The sequence below is a fragment of the Vanacampus margaritifer genome, chromosome 6 (assembly GCF_051991255.1).
Source record: "Vanacampus margaritifer isolate UIUO_Vmar chromosome 6, RoL_Vmar_1.0, whole genome shotgun sequence".
NCBI classification, from domain to species: domain Eukaryota; kingdom Metazoa; phylum Chordata; class Actinopteri; order Syngnathiformes; family Syngnathidae; genus Vanacampus; species Vanacampus margaritifer.
In genome coordinates, this window is record NC_135437.1 from 10,380,292 (window position 1) to 10,394,802 (window position 14,511).

At 40.9% G+C, this 14,511-nt stretch overlaps 1 protein-coding gene across 4 annotated transcripts in view; it reads left to right on the forward strand.

The window, feature by feature from the left end:
• cecr2 (CECR2 histone acetyl-lysine reader) overlaps nt 1–14,362 on the forward strand; it is a 33,879-nt gene extending 19,517 nt beyond the window's left edge. For all 4 annotated transcript variants that reach the window (XM_077567253.1, XM_077567254.1, XM_077567256.1 and 1 more), the window contains 11 exons: nt 35–185; nt 1,158–1,287; nt 1,363–1,400; nt 1,478–1,569; nt 1,684–1,810; nt 2,367–2,722; nt 2,795–2,926; nt 5,746–6,541; nt 7,945–9,826; nt 10,055–10,118; nt 11,285–14,362. In XM_077567253.1, the coding sequence (XP_077423379.1) occupies nt 35–185; nt 1,158–1,287; nt 1,363–1,400; nt 1,478–1,569; nt 1,684–1,810; nt 2,367–2,722; nt 2,795–2,926; nt 5,746–6,541; nt 7,945–9,826; nt 10,055–10,103 (3,753 nt within the window). In that variant the 3' untranslated portion in view covers nt 10,104–10,118; nt 11,285–14,362. The remainder of the gene's footprint in view (nt 1–34; nt 186–1,157; nt 1,288–1,362; nt 1,401–1,477; nt 1,570–1,683; nt 1,811–2,366; nt 2,723–2,794; nt 2,927–5,745; nt 6,542–7,944; nt 9,827–10,054; nt 10,119–11,284) is intronic.
• The last annotated feature ends 149 nt before the right edge of the window (nt 14,363–14,511 follow it).

Here is a 14,511-nt window from a genome sequence, read left to right on the forward strand (position 1 = left end):
CTGTCAGGCTCTGATCTTGTTTCTTTGTATTCAGGACAACGTGAATGTCACAGCCGAATTTGAGAAGAGAAATGATGAAGAGCTGGACAGGCAGGTCTTGCTGGCCGAGCAGCGGCGAGAAGTGGAAAGGCTTCAGCAGGAAGAACGACAGCGAGAGAAAATTGAAAAGATCAAAGCTGTGGAGGGTAAGATGATTGGGACACAAAAACTGAGAAACCGTAGTGTTTATGTATGTAAAAAGTTTTTGCATGTGACATTCATCTACTTGTGAATCCTCCTCCTGATTCTTCATTTTAATGAACCATAATATGGGGGTCATACAGAATGAGTCTTCATTTTAATGAACCTTGATGCCAAACATACAGTTGAAGCAACACATTCACATTCTTTCATCGGTGACCTGCCATCATCACCGAGTGGGCTGTCATGTGATATTTATAACAACCAGATCAAGGGCACCAGGCAGGCTTTCACATGTACATAACTCTAATTTTTAGTTTAATTTATTAATTAGAAAATCTGCCAAAATACAGCATTCTATCTTTGTGAGGTATGGACTGGAAGAGGCAAAATTCAGCACCACGATCACTCTGCCTCTCTAAGTCTAAATCTGTCAAAAAGTTAATAAACTGCTGATTGTGTTTCAGTTGAGCAGCTTCATTAATGTATTATAGATGAACTTCTAGACATGGACTGTTCTGTGTGTATTACACACGTGCGAACATCTTTAATCCACGCAACAGGGTGCTTGCCTTTCATGTAAAAAAAAAAAAAAAAAGTGGTGATACATGTTGAGAACTCTTGCTCTTGATCAACCCTAGGACGGTACGCACAAGGATTTTATGAATCTTTTCAGATAATTAAAAAAAATGATAATCTTTGGCATCCCCCATATAAAGCTAAAAACTGACAATTTATCATCGTTGGTCATATTGTTATGGGGGGTACTTCGATAATCTTGCACCTCATACACATAAAGACCACCGGTCAAGAGTGTAATCCTCTTCAGGCAGAGCTTTCGCATGATCACACGTGATGTCACAAACATGAAGACAAGCAACCACTTCTGGATGGTTGCTGAGTGTTTTCTTTGGATAATACTTATTGCCGTTTCGCTCTCGCTCTCATTGCCTCTCACCTTCACTCTGTTTTCTCAGAGCGAGCCAGGAGACGGAAGATGCGAGAGGAAAAGGCCTATCTGTTATCTGAAGGAAAAGACCTTCCACCGGAACTACTGAATTTAGAGCCTTCTTCACCAGTCCTCAGAACACGAACCACTAAAGAACTGTATGAGGATTTTATCAAATTTCAAATGAGTAATTTGCAATAATCTTGAATCAAGTTTCTTTTGTTGTCTTTCAGCTTTGACATGGAAGATGACTACACAGGTTTATACAAAGGTATATACTTCCCGAGAAAAGGTGTCTGTGTCTGTGAATGAATGTAGTCATCTCTGACCTCTGCTCTCTCTTCCTAGTGCTGGAGGCCTTGAAGGCTCATAAAGATGCTTGGCCTTTCTTAGAACCTGTGGATGAATCCTATGCCCCCAATTACCATGACATAATCCAGGTACAAAAACAACATAATAATCATTTGGATGTAGAACCTGTCAGTTCTTCAAAAATAGTTTATTGATCTTTTTTTTTTTTTTTTTTATCTGATCTGTTCCACTCCCCCCACTAGACTCCCATGGACCTTTCCACCATTGAGAGGAAACTAAATAATGGAGAGTATGTTGCAAAGGAGGAGTTTATTTCTGACGTGAAACTCATATTTAAAAACTGCATTGAGTACAACGGAGAAGAAAGTGGTAAATGAAAACATTAATTCACATACCCACACAAACACTTAACAACTAGGCAGTCAACCAGGGTTGGGTGTGATGGGGAAAAAAGAAAGCGATGTACTTATTTTGAAATGGGGCTTGGGGCCAGGGCAGCCTTGACAATGAGGAATGATTGAGCAGTGCTCCAAATGCTCAGGAAGAACTGAGCCCTTTAGTGCCAGAGAAACATTCCAGCTTGTAAGCCCCCTTCTAGAGCTATCCATTCTCCTGAATACTTTCCCCAGGGGTGGGGGGGGGGTGTTAGTGGGAATGGTGATGTTGGACCATGGTAGAAGAGAGGATAGAAGGAGCAGGGGTCAACATATGCACTCCGACCTAATGGAATGATCAGAGCTAGCTTGAGAGCAGTCTGTACGTAAGAGCATCAGTGTGCTGTTGTGTATTTGTGTTCGTAAAAGTTGTGGTTGGGGTGAGTGGGCCACATGTTTGTGTGTATTTTCTTTTGTCATTCTGGGTGGTCAACAAGAAAGGTTTGGTTATAAATGTTTAAGCATCCACGCTTATGTCTGTTTCCTCCCAGATTACACTGTGATGGCAGAGTCTCTCGAACGCTGTTTTAACCGGGCCCAATTAAAACACTTGCCATCAGAGGATGGTGACACTGATGAGGAATTCTATATCAGCAAAGAAAACAAGGAGCGCAAGGAGAAAAAGCGAAATCGTAGCAGTAGACATTTGGGACCTGAAAGTTTAATAAAGGCCACGGAAGAGGTCCAGCGTAAACGAATTGTGCAGGGAGGCAAAGGCCAAATGCTGTTGGAGGACCAGTTTGACAAACCATTTAGACCAGTTCCACACTCTCATTGGGGCTTTCCTCAGAACCATCAACACAGACGTCAAGGCGACATCAGGGGCATGTACCACCCAGGACAACAGGTATATTTAGATTCATAACAGTATTTAAATGTTGACAAAAACTGCTATTTTAACTTCTTTTCGTCTGGCCAGTTACATCGTCCTCCAGGTCCGCACATGTATGCTCATAGAATGAGCATGGATCCCCATTTTGCCTACCCAGGTCACATTCCAAGGCATGGCGACCCCAGCTCAAATCGTTTGCCCCACAACTTTAATGTGCAGGTAACAAAGTCCTACTACACTTGTATCATGTTTATGGGGAAAATGCCGTGCGTGCGTGCGTGCATGCGTGCGTGCGTGTGTGTGTTCTATTATTAGAAAATATTTAGCCACGGACGTTTTAACAAAGCACAATATAAATTGAAATGCGTCCACATCAGCGACATGTTGGCGATTGGTATATTAAACACCAAACGCGGGGAGAGCAATTGAGCATTTTCTGGCGGTGCAATTGCACTTTATAGTCAATGTACAGTACTTTGCACCGGCGGGCACTGTTGCATGCAGTGCGGTGCGGATGACACATTTGTAGGCTACTTGGAGCGGGACACGGTGCGGCGCACTTAAAATCGGCACATTAATCATTTTCACCAAATTTAAAAATTAATACATTTCTTTGCACCAGCCAATCGGCTTTGGGAACGGACTGCAAAGTCACACACGGCGTCCTGTACAGATCACCCAGAGATAGTGGTAAGTGTTTACTTGTTTAAAACTGTTGATAGCAATAGTGCAAACATTAGCTAAAGTATTTAGCACGGCCACCAGAATGCAAGTGAAAAAGTGGAAGCGCTCGAGGGGCTCTTATCAAAGAAAAAAAGGAAGGCGCTGCAGGAGAAAGAGTGGCTCACCTGTAGTGCAATACTCCGCAGCGCTCTCTTTTTTGACATAGTTTAACAAGCAACCCTCTCCTTTTATGGTGTGCACAATAAAGCTGCCGTTATTCACAAACGGCAGTGAGCAAGGCAAACTCCCGTGTTTGGTGTTTAATTCAAACAGACGCTTGCAGTGTTCTTTTTTCTTTTTTTTTCTTGCGTCATCACAACATCCTCTTTCGGCTTGAATTTTATTTCGGCAAAATGCATAAATAAATAATAAATAAATGCATATTTTTGCCATTTTTGGCCCAAAATTTTGCTGAAATTGAAAATAATGGACTTTAACAAAAATAATGATAATATTGTCATTCATTCTTGAACAAAAGATTTCATGGGTGCAAAAGTATTTGAACCGCTCACTTAATCGGACATTGCACCTTCTTTTGCAATGAGAACTTCATCCAAACACTTAACTTATCAGTCTTTCACATCTACTTTGGGGGAATTTCTGCCACTCTTCCTTGAAAAATGCAGCCAGTTGAGAGAGATTGGATGGGCGTCTTGCATAAACTGCTCACTTCAGGTCCCGCCACAGTATTTTAAAATAATTAAAAAATAGTTGTGCCTGGGAATATTGTTAGCCTTGTCTAGCTTTGGCTAGTCGGATCACCAATAAAAGACTCATAACAGCTGTAACCAGGGACTAGGGCCGAGGAACGAGGGTAGTGGCACAAAGTTAAACTCAAAGCTTTGTCACCAGAATGTCATGTCTAATTTTGAAGAACTTTAATTGCCATAGCTGTTTTCAGCTACAACACAAACCAATATACTGGCCGGCATTTGTCGCTTTACGATCCTGACGTCATGTGTTGTAGGACAGCACATCGTGAGCAGGTGCTGAAAATCAAGCATTTCTCTGTTTGACTGTTTCTAGTTTACTTGTGGTTTAATTGTACCAGTCTCATTTTTAGCCAAATAATTTGTGTGTGTTGTGGCAAACAACTTAAAATAAATAAATAAAAGTTATTGTTAGCACACAGCTAATGTCTGTGTATTAATATCTTAGTGACAAAGGCGGAGTTTCTGTTCGTGCCGCTGGTAAGACTTTTAAGACGACGGCTAGCAAGCCTAACCATTATTCTCATTTGCCGCCAACAATTTTTTCGGACTTTGGGACCTGCACATGTATATGAACTATGAACACTGACTACGTTTACATGCAGTAAATATTCGGGTAAAGGTCAGAATTCTGGTTTCTGAAACAATCGAGGTAACACATTTACATGCATGGCAGAAAGAGCTACTCCTGTTTACATTCTTTTTTGTGCTCGATTGGAATAACCCGTTGGGACCACGACGCGCGGACAACTTAATTACGTAAATAATGTCATGTCCGCTTTTAACTTACTATACGTTGAATAAACGACATTTATGTCCCTCACCACGCTAAATAAAATAGTTGGTTTCCTCTTCCAGAAGTGTGGTTCTTTGCTGCAAGCGACATGTTTGTTGACAACGGCTCGAGCACGGACTTATATACTTGTATTTACTGTATTTGTATATAGGCACAAACTGACATTTTCGCCATAGAGACACAAAATAATGTGCAAAAACAGTGGAGAAATCAATGTATTTAAGGGAGGCTCCTTTAGCAAATAGGACAGAGCTGCGCATACAAGTCATGACTACATAGACCAAGATTCCTTGCGAATCAAATAAGCAAAGAAGAAGAAGAAAATAGCGGCATGCGCACAGCGAAAAACATTGCCCCGATCGATCGAGATATTTTTAATGCGTTTATATGAGCAAGAATTCCGGTTATGAAAGGAGTAACCCAGGGCTCTTATTTGGGTTTTTAAAAACCCGAATAAGAGCATATTCGGGTTTTTGCGCGTTTATATGGCCTTGCAAAACCCAAATATTGCCAATATTTGGGTTTTAAAAGGGCTATTGCCTGCATGTAAACGTAGTCACTGTGTCACCTTGTTGGCCAGGCATTTCACTGATCCACAAAGACTTATAGTGCAGCGATGGAAGCAGACGAGCGAGCCGAAAGTCCTCTATAAATTAGCTAACTGGAAGACAAGATGCCAAAAACACATGAATAGCAATTAGTCGACTCTAAGCGTAGACATCAATGACTCGTCAGCTAGTCCACTAATTTGTTTAACCCCTCACACACAGATAGTTGTAAACCTGTTCCCTTTTTGGTTATATTTTCAGCATCATATGGGCCATAGGTATCCAATTGGCCCCGAGGGCAACCAGCCTCTTCACCAGCAGCACCACCCTTATATGGGTCCAACACATGGCCCATCTCTGGGCCCCCGTCCAATGGCCCTTCAACTTAGGCCTCCTTCTGAAGCCAGCATATACCCATCCCACTACCGTCCAGACGGCCACACGATGCACCCAATGGGGAACCAGTTATCAGGGCCTGATGGGCCTCAACAGCACAATTACACAGGCATGAGATCTCTTAGTATGGGACTGTCTAACATATGGACTACCGGTAGTTTGAATCACCAGCGTCCGGAGAGACCTAGTGGAACACACATGCAAGACCCTAGTATGGTCAGCCAGCACAATTTGAGTTATGGAGGGGTGCCACCTCCAGTGGGACATAAACCATGGCCGGAAGCTGCTGGATATCCACATCCCCCTCCCAATGCACAATACCAAATGTCTGCAGCAGTGGTTAGCTCCCTGGGCCCTGTGCAGCAATACTCTCCGTTAGCCCACTCAGACTCCTCCACCAAGACTGGGCTAGCCTCTATGTTGGAAAGTCCAGAAATGCTAGCTCTACAACAGCTGTCAGCCTCTTCGAGACCTCCTGCTGGTTCCCCCCATCAGGACGTGGGCAACTTTCAACAGGCCAAGCCCCCCTCAGGGGTTGGCAGCATCCCAACTCGTCCCTCTCAGCAGCCTCCCCCAGCCCCTGAGGTTCAGCTGCTGCGTCCCGCTGGAGACAATGGGCCAGACGGCCAGTCTTCCCCACATACAGACATTCAGCCCAAAGGTAGATCTGATCTAAGGTTTTTTGTTGTTTTGTTTATACTGCTTCTGGTAGGGGAAAGCCAAAATCAATCTCATTCCTATTTTACAGTCAATCAAGTGTTTGTCTCTTAGGCTGTGTTTTTTGTTATTAGCTTTTTGAGCAAAATTGAATATTTATTAGCATGTTGAAAGGGCTGTTTGTTTTTTATAAAATACATGGCATGTCACATTCATTGAACCAAATAGAATCAACTCAAGAAGTACGTGTTATAATCAAATTTAATTATGTTTAGTTTCTTGGATTATTGATACAATTTACATTTTTAATAATAAAAAAAAAATGTACACAGTGATCATGACCTGGAAAAGTAAGGCCAACCCAGGATATGGCATTGAACTACGTTTTATATTTTAAAAGATAAAAGGTTTGAGATTTGGCATTAGCTGCACATTGTTTTGCTTAAATCCCTTTTTCAGCCGACAGTTGGAAAGTCCATATAGACAAATGACACAAAGTCTGCTTTGAATAAAAATCAAAACTGCTCGCTTCGAAGAATTGAGCACATTTCAATTATAAAGCCGCGATCAGCCATTCTATTTAGTTTAAAGATAGAGTGACAAACGAGCTTTTGACACATAAGTACTACATGGCGAGGATAAGGTTGTTGTTTTTTTATGTGGGAAACCTAGTGGTGGTTGCGTTCTTTCACTGCTAAACAGTAATTTTCGTTTGAAATAATTGGTAAAAGCAATGTTTTTAGCCAATTTAGCATTCTGTGTTACCATAATATTGGTATATTAAGAAACTGTTGAAAAAGGTAATATTAACTAACTTACCTTGATTAATCGTTCATCTTTTCAGTGATTCGGAAAAACATCCCTATATTAGAACTACACAGTAAGTCCCTGTGAGTTTGTAGTGACTATTTGAAAACAGATCATATATTGTGGTAGAAAAATCCAGTAATGATTATGTAGACTTGTGTATTTTCTTATATTGGTCCATGATATTTTCATATTTTGGTCAACTCTTATGTTAACTTCAAATGCCAATTTATTTATGCAACAAAAGGTATGTTTGGGCATTATTTGGATTTTTTTTACATTGGCATTTTAGTTAGGCTGTGTGTCTTCTTATAATGCATATCATGTCATATCACATAAAAACATGACAGTTCAATATTTCATATCCAAATGATGACTATCTATTTTTTTTCTTTTTGGCCACTTTGACTTAATTGTTAAAGGGATCACAACCTGCCAAAACTAACACCTTCAATTTTAGGCGTTGGCTTATGTAATATGTATCCAATGTTACTAGGAGTAGAAAAGAAATAAGAAAATATATTCGATAGGGTACATACTAAATAGTGATTGTATACAATCAGGCATTATGTTTATGTCCCTTTCGTTTGTTGTTGACAGGAACATCAGAAAACAAAGTGACTGTAAAAGGTGCTTCCAATGAACTCCCTTCATCAGACAACACTGTTTCAGTTAATCAAGAGCACGCATCCATTCTAAACCCCACGCAACACCACAGTGGGCCAGCAAAAGGATTGCGGAGCCCTCAAAGACCTCAGGAAAATGTGTGTGGACAAAAATTATCACTGAGTGGAGTAGAGTGCCTAATGCAAGAAGCAGATGGCCAGCTTCAAAATATGGGATCCACTTCTGTGTCCCTGCACTTGCATGTTAGTAGTAAGAATTCCAGTAATCCGTATCCACCTAACACTGCTCAACATGCACAGAGCAGTCCTCTCCAGAGCCCTGCACTTGTTCAACAGTGTGCGTCACCATCCTTGAATACCATGTCTGAAAGCAACTCAGCACACATGCTAAATACACATCAGAATAACGAGCAGAATGTCGGAAAACAGCTCCAGCAACGTCCAACCCAACAAACTTTAAATGGGCCAGCTCTTAACTCTCCTCCACAGATGAGCCTGAACACAACCCAACTGCAAACTCCACTTATCTCCCAAAGCAATCCGAGCAGTTCTATGCATGGCATGTCACATGGTGCCTCACAGAGAGTCCAATCTGGACCTCCTCATCCAGCCCCCTTCACCTCTCCGCCCACCAGCCACCCTACTCCACACTTACCCCGCCAGTCAAGCCAAGCGGAGCACGAAGATCAAACACCGAGCGAGCCTGCAAGTCGGCGAGACATGGAAGGTGTACATCCAATGAAATCTGGGTCTTCTAATACTGCTTATAAACAGCAGCAGTATAGTCCTAACCATCATCGAACCCAGATGGTGAGTAGTAACCCAGGTGTGCAGGCAGAAAGAGGTCCAGCACCTTCTCACAATACAACAATGCCTCTTCATTCCCAAGCCCAGGTAAATGGAGACACGTGTTCATACAGCATAGAGAACCCTCCACATCCACAATATAGCCAGACAAGCATGACCAGGTCCATTTCTCATTCTGCTCACCACCCTTATCACAACCAGACCCTCAACCCCCTCCACAATACCCCAAACCACTCCAGCCATCACCAGCAACAAAAAACTGCCTATTCGTTTCACATGCCCGGCCCTCAGCATCTCCACGCCCACCCTAGCATGTACCCGCCACCGCCATTCCAGCAGGAACACTATTACCCCCGACCGCAGGCCCATAATCGTGCTAACAGTAGAGGCGGTTACCCTCCAGAATGTTGGCAGCAATCTCAGCAGCCCATGCTGCCTACTACCTACCTGCCCTCAGCGAGTGCCAAAGGAAACAATCAGGCCATTGGTGGGTGGGTGTCACCCACAGGTTCTGAGGGCTCCACTACTGTGAGTTTGTTGTCCCCCGAAGTTGAGTCATTATCTGGAGGCTTGGAGGAGAGGAAGTGGGAAATCAGAAACAGCGATAGCGATAGTCCAACAAAGCGCATTCGAACTAAGGGGAGCTTGGAGCAACCTGAAAGTCCGAAAGACATCCTGGATCTTGATAGCCACAACGCTGCCACCCGCCACCATCGCAACCAGCCATTTGCCTCCACCGCACATATTCCACCCGGCTTCATATATGACACTCGCAGCGCGCACCAAGCAATGCATCCAGGTGGTGCGCCACCATCCCCCAATGGGGTTGGTAATGGAGCACTTTACCCTAGACCGCCATGCCCCGATCCAGGACGATACACTGTGCAGGGACCTCACCCACACCTGATGGAGGCTCTTCAGCGGCCCCAGCAGTTGCCTCTCTCCCCTGGTCAGATGCGCATGGCCATGTACCCTCGCTCTGGTGGCCACTTTCACAGTGTGATGATACAGCAGAGAGGTTTGGCATCTAGAAACACCCTACACCCGGGGTAAAAACAACATTTTCTCTTTACATACTGACAAAGCAAATCTCAAAATGCATTTCTAGATTTATTTGTGAAGGACGACTTTGTTTACAACTTAATTCTTATGGCAAGTTATGTGTTCTTTGAAGACTTTATCAGACTCAAAGTATTTGTAATTTGAGTCATTCATACTATCAAAATGACCAGTATAAGTCTGACAACTTAGTTATGTCATTGTATGGTGTGTAACAGGCAACAGGTGATGACTGCGCCAGGCGGTTCAAGCTCCAAGCAAGTGTAACATGCATTGTATTACGTGAGTAATGTGGTTCTCGTGTTACAATGTACTTCAAATAGTTATCCAAGTCAAACTTCCTTTTCATAATATATTTTCTATGTGAGTAAATATTAACATAACGTGCCTTTGAGGTTTTCTAGATGTTAAGAAAGTAGTTTTTAATAAACTAATTGACAGTAAACAATGTACTGTATATAGAGTGATAAAAATTCCTGACAGGGTGGACAATGACAGGGAGAGCATTTTTATAATTTTTTTGCAGCAGATTCGATATATACACTGTAACACTGGTCTGCATTAAAAATAAACAAGAATGAAATATTTTCTAGATTAGTTTTTCACACTGAAGATGGTGGTACCATTCATCTTACCCCTCATGCTCCAGTTTTTTATTTTGTTTTTTTGGCTATTTTTATGTATTCATTGTATTTATTATTATTATTATTATTATTATTATTATTCGTCGTATTACAAAAAAAATTATCTAATTATATATTTGGATTCTACATCCGAAACTGCCCAAGAAAATGTTGTTGGCTACTTTGCTTACGCTTTATTCTTATTATTGCAGACCAGTGTAATATGAAAATGTTTAGGAATCGTTTGTCCATTTGTGCCCTGTGATTGGCTGGTGATCAGTTGTGGGTTTGTCCTGCCTCTCGCCAATTGACAACTGGGATTAGCTAGGGATTTTCTAAAAGGGTCAGTTACTCCATAATGACAGGGTGAATAGCAATTTTATATGTAAAATGTTCAAAATGGTTACAGGAAAAAAATATACATGATCAAAATGACTTATTTGATCTAATAACTAGTAGACAATAAAGCCATATGATAATGATTTAGTATCATTTAAACTGTGCCCACTATATGTTTATCAGCAGATACGTTTATAGGCCATGCCAAAATCACATTCATCCAAACAAAATGGTATAAAAAAGAGGAAACACATTTTAAGAGACTTATCATTGTACTGTATGTGTGCAAATGTTTAGAGCAGAGCAGAGTAGATACCGTTGGTGGAAACGGGTTAATAGACTGCTGAGTTTTTACACTGCTACGTTTGATGATGACTGATTGTGATAAGGATTGACCCTTGTACTTCATACAACACAACATGTTTAGCTTCTTAAACCTGAATCATTTTTTGCCCCCCCCCCCCCCCCCCCCCAACCCCCTTTCAGGAATTATGAACCGAAGCAAAAGGAAGACTTGGACATGCTGACCCCACCTCACACACTACAGAGGGCATGATTTACAGCATACAGTACAGTATATGGCCACTTGTTCAATTTTGTTACACTGGCTTCCAGTTTTGGTTGGACTTGGAAGTACTGCTGGAAAAACCCTCAAACTAAATTTGACTGAGCCCTTGTGAACAAAGAGATTGCGGTCCTTATGTGTTGTTGTTTGTAGACCCAGAAAGAACAGTTGTCACAACATACACTTGGATCTTCTATTAATTGACTTTACCACTGGACTGCCCTTTTCATTGTGATCAATCGAAATATATACAGGGAGGGGGAACCTTTTTTTATTTTTTATAATGTTGCCGTTATCTACTGACTCGACTTGTTAAAACTCAGGTACTTTAATGAACGAAGAGTGTACAGTGAGACTGTCTCCTTGACCCGGACCACTCGGGTCCAGTTGTCTTTGGTTGCTTTTTTTGAATGTATGAGTGAATGTTTAGATGATAAGCACACTAGCTGTGAAGGAGGGGGGGGGGGGTGGGGGATATGGATGAATATCTATTCTAATTATTCCCACCCGCTTCCTATCCATTTCCACTTAGACACTGTGTTTTGTAATCCTAAAGAAAATACACTATTTTACTACGTCCGTCGCTGGCGAGAAAATAACACTGGTTGTATTGGATTTGACCTGACTCTATTATGCACTGTGGCTTTGTTAGACTAAACCTCCTGAAACTGAGCGGCCTTGGATAGTCTTTATTTTTTAGTAAATCCTTGTTTATATGAATAAATAAATACAAATCTATTCGCCAATCGCTTAGTTGAATGGATTAATCTGTAACGAAGGCAACATCTTCAGAAGTCGTGTTCATGCCTGCTGTTACGTTTTGAGAGCAACCCCAAACTGAACGTTGTAATGTGACATTTTGCGTTTTGCATTTTGCGCTATGTCGAGATGTGACATGAACAGCCTTGTTCCTCTGCATGTTTGTTTCTGTAATTTGCTTCCTCTTCTCAGGGACTACACTTTGTACGGGTATTTTCATCCACTGTTATGAAAGAGGTGCAGCTCGAAGGAAACCTTTGACTATATTTGTAGCAAGCTGACCCTCGTTTCATGTGAGATACACTTTTTCTTTTGTTTTCATGAAGTCATGAATTTGAATGTCTATTCCTCAATGGGTTTATTCGATGTCACACTGTGGATTTACTCGTTTTTGGGGTATCTTTTATACCTTTTTTTTTTGTTTTGACCTCTGAGCCACCACCATTGTTTTTGTTTGATATCTCGATCTGTTTGACAGCAAGTCAGTCTACCTCGATGAGCCAATGTGTGGATTCTACAGCGCCCTGTAAGTCCATCACTTTTCAAAAATTCATTTTAGGCTTGATCATATATTAGCGTCTTTAGTAAATGTTGTCATGCTGTGCCAAATGATGGTGCTCACTGCTCCACCAATTACAGATGTGACATAAAAGGAATCTTGTTAAAACATCGTAAATGGCAACTTTACATTAACACTGCGTACTTGTACACAATACATGGTGTTGATGTATTTGTGGTTGCCTTTCTACTTGCATATTTTTGCTATGTGCAAATTGGTATAAGTTTGACATACATTATATTGGCACCCCTGATTAAGTTGCGTTCTTTAGCTTCTAATTTAGTTGTTTGCTTTTTAATCATAGTAGCAACATATTTCAAAAGAGGAAAATCCAACCTTTAATTGAATTTACCCCCATATTAAGAAATTATCATAGGTGGACACGTCAATGTATTTTCTTTCGTCAACGGCCAACATTGTCAATCCATCATATTTAAAGCTGAACCAAACGGTAATTGTCAATCCATCGTCCCATATTTTAACTGTGCTTTTGACATTGCTAAAATGACAGTAAATACAGTCAACTTCACCGGTCGCTACTATTTGAGGATCATCAGTAAATTTCAACGGTCCGTCAATCTGTCATCATCGTGATGAACTGCTGAGTGGTGAAATGTTTTTTATAAAAAAAAAAAAATTAAACTGACGTTCCCTAGTCTGTCAGTTTTTCCAAAGTTTGCTGTTATTCGCCAACAAAACGGGCATCCATCATTGACGGAATGCCCTCTGAAATGACTATTCTTTTTACAGTACATCAAATCATGTGCCACGATCACTTTGTAGAACCCCATTTTGCCAACAAAAAACAAAATGTTTCATAATATGTGAAATTACAGATCTTATACCATTCCTCTTTCAACATCTCTCGAAATGACCTGGGTCCTCCTTGGCACTCTCCTCTTTAGGTCACGCCACAGGGAGGAAGCGAGGAACTTAATTCTGTCTGGTGAACCATTTCTAGAATTTTCAGTATGAGTACGCTGCTGCAATAAAAATTTAATCTTTTTCAGGCTTTTAACACACGTAAACCAGGGGTGCTAATAATTCTGGATGGTACTGTAGTTTGGCATGCAGCAATACAACATTTATAGCAACAGGTACCTACGTTTTTATATATGTTGATGATGCAGGATTAATAGGGGAAAAAATAGTTACTTCCAGGAGTTATGCTTTGGTATTCTATTACAATTGTGAAATGTAGTGGATCTAACGAGGGCTCGGAGGTCGTGTCTTCACTTGTACTGTTTTACAAGGATACAGTATGTGAAGTTGTGGGTGGTGGTTTCTTACAGTGTACAGGTGTGTGTGTGTGTGCAAGTGTTTGTATTCCTGTGTGTGTCAGTTGTGCAGAATTGATGCCAGTTATCAGTGTGTATATGTATGCGTGTGCACAAGTCCAATGTCATTCAATAGCGAAAACCATTTAGATGTGTAATATATTTATTTGCTATTTTCTGTATGTATTTTTTCTTCATTTGTGTTAATTTTAATATAAATGTGCTGTCCAAGTTTTTGTTTTTAAATGTTGGATACTGGATAGTATGAAGAGTTACCTGTTTAATTTGAAAAGGAGTTAACTTTTTCTTTTCATTTTTTACTTGAATGACATGGATTGTTTGGGAAATGGACTTGAGTAATTTCTATACTGTACATTTCTTAGAAATAAATATGTTTGCTCAAATTGAAGTGTTTGTGTCAATATCAAATACAATAGGCAATGGAGCCATTGATTCATTTTTATTTCAGTACAGTACTGTATTGCCAAAATACATTCAGTAATAGGACATCTAATGCATTTGGCAATATTAATTACATGCACGGAGCGAATGG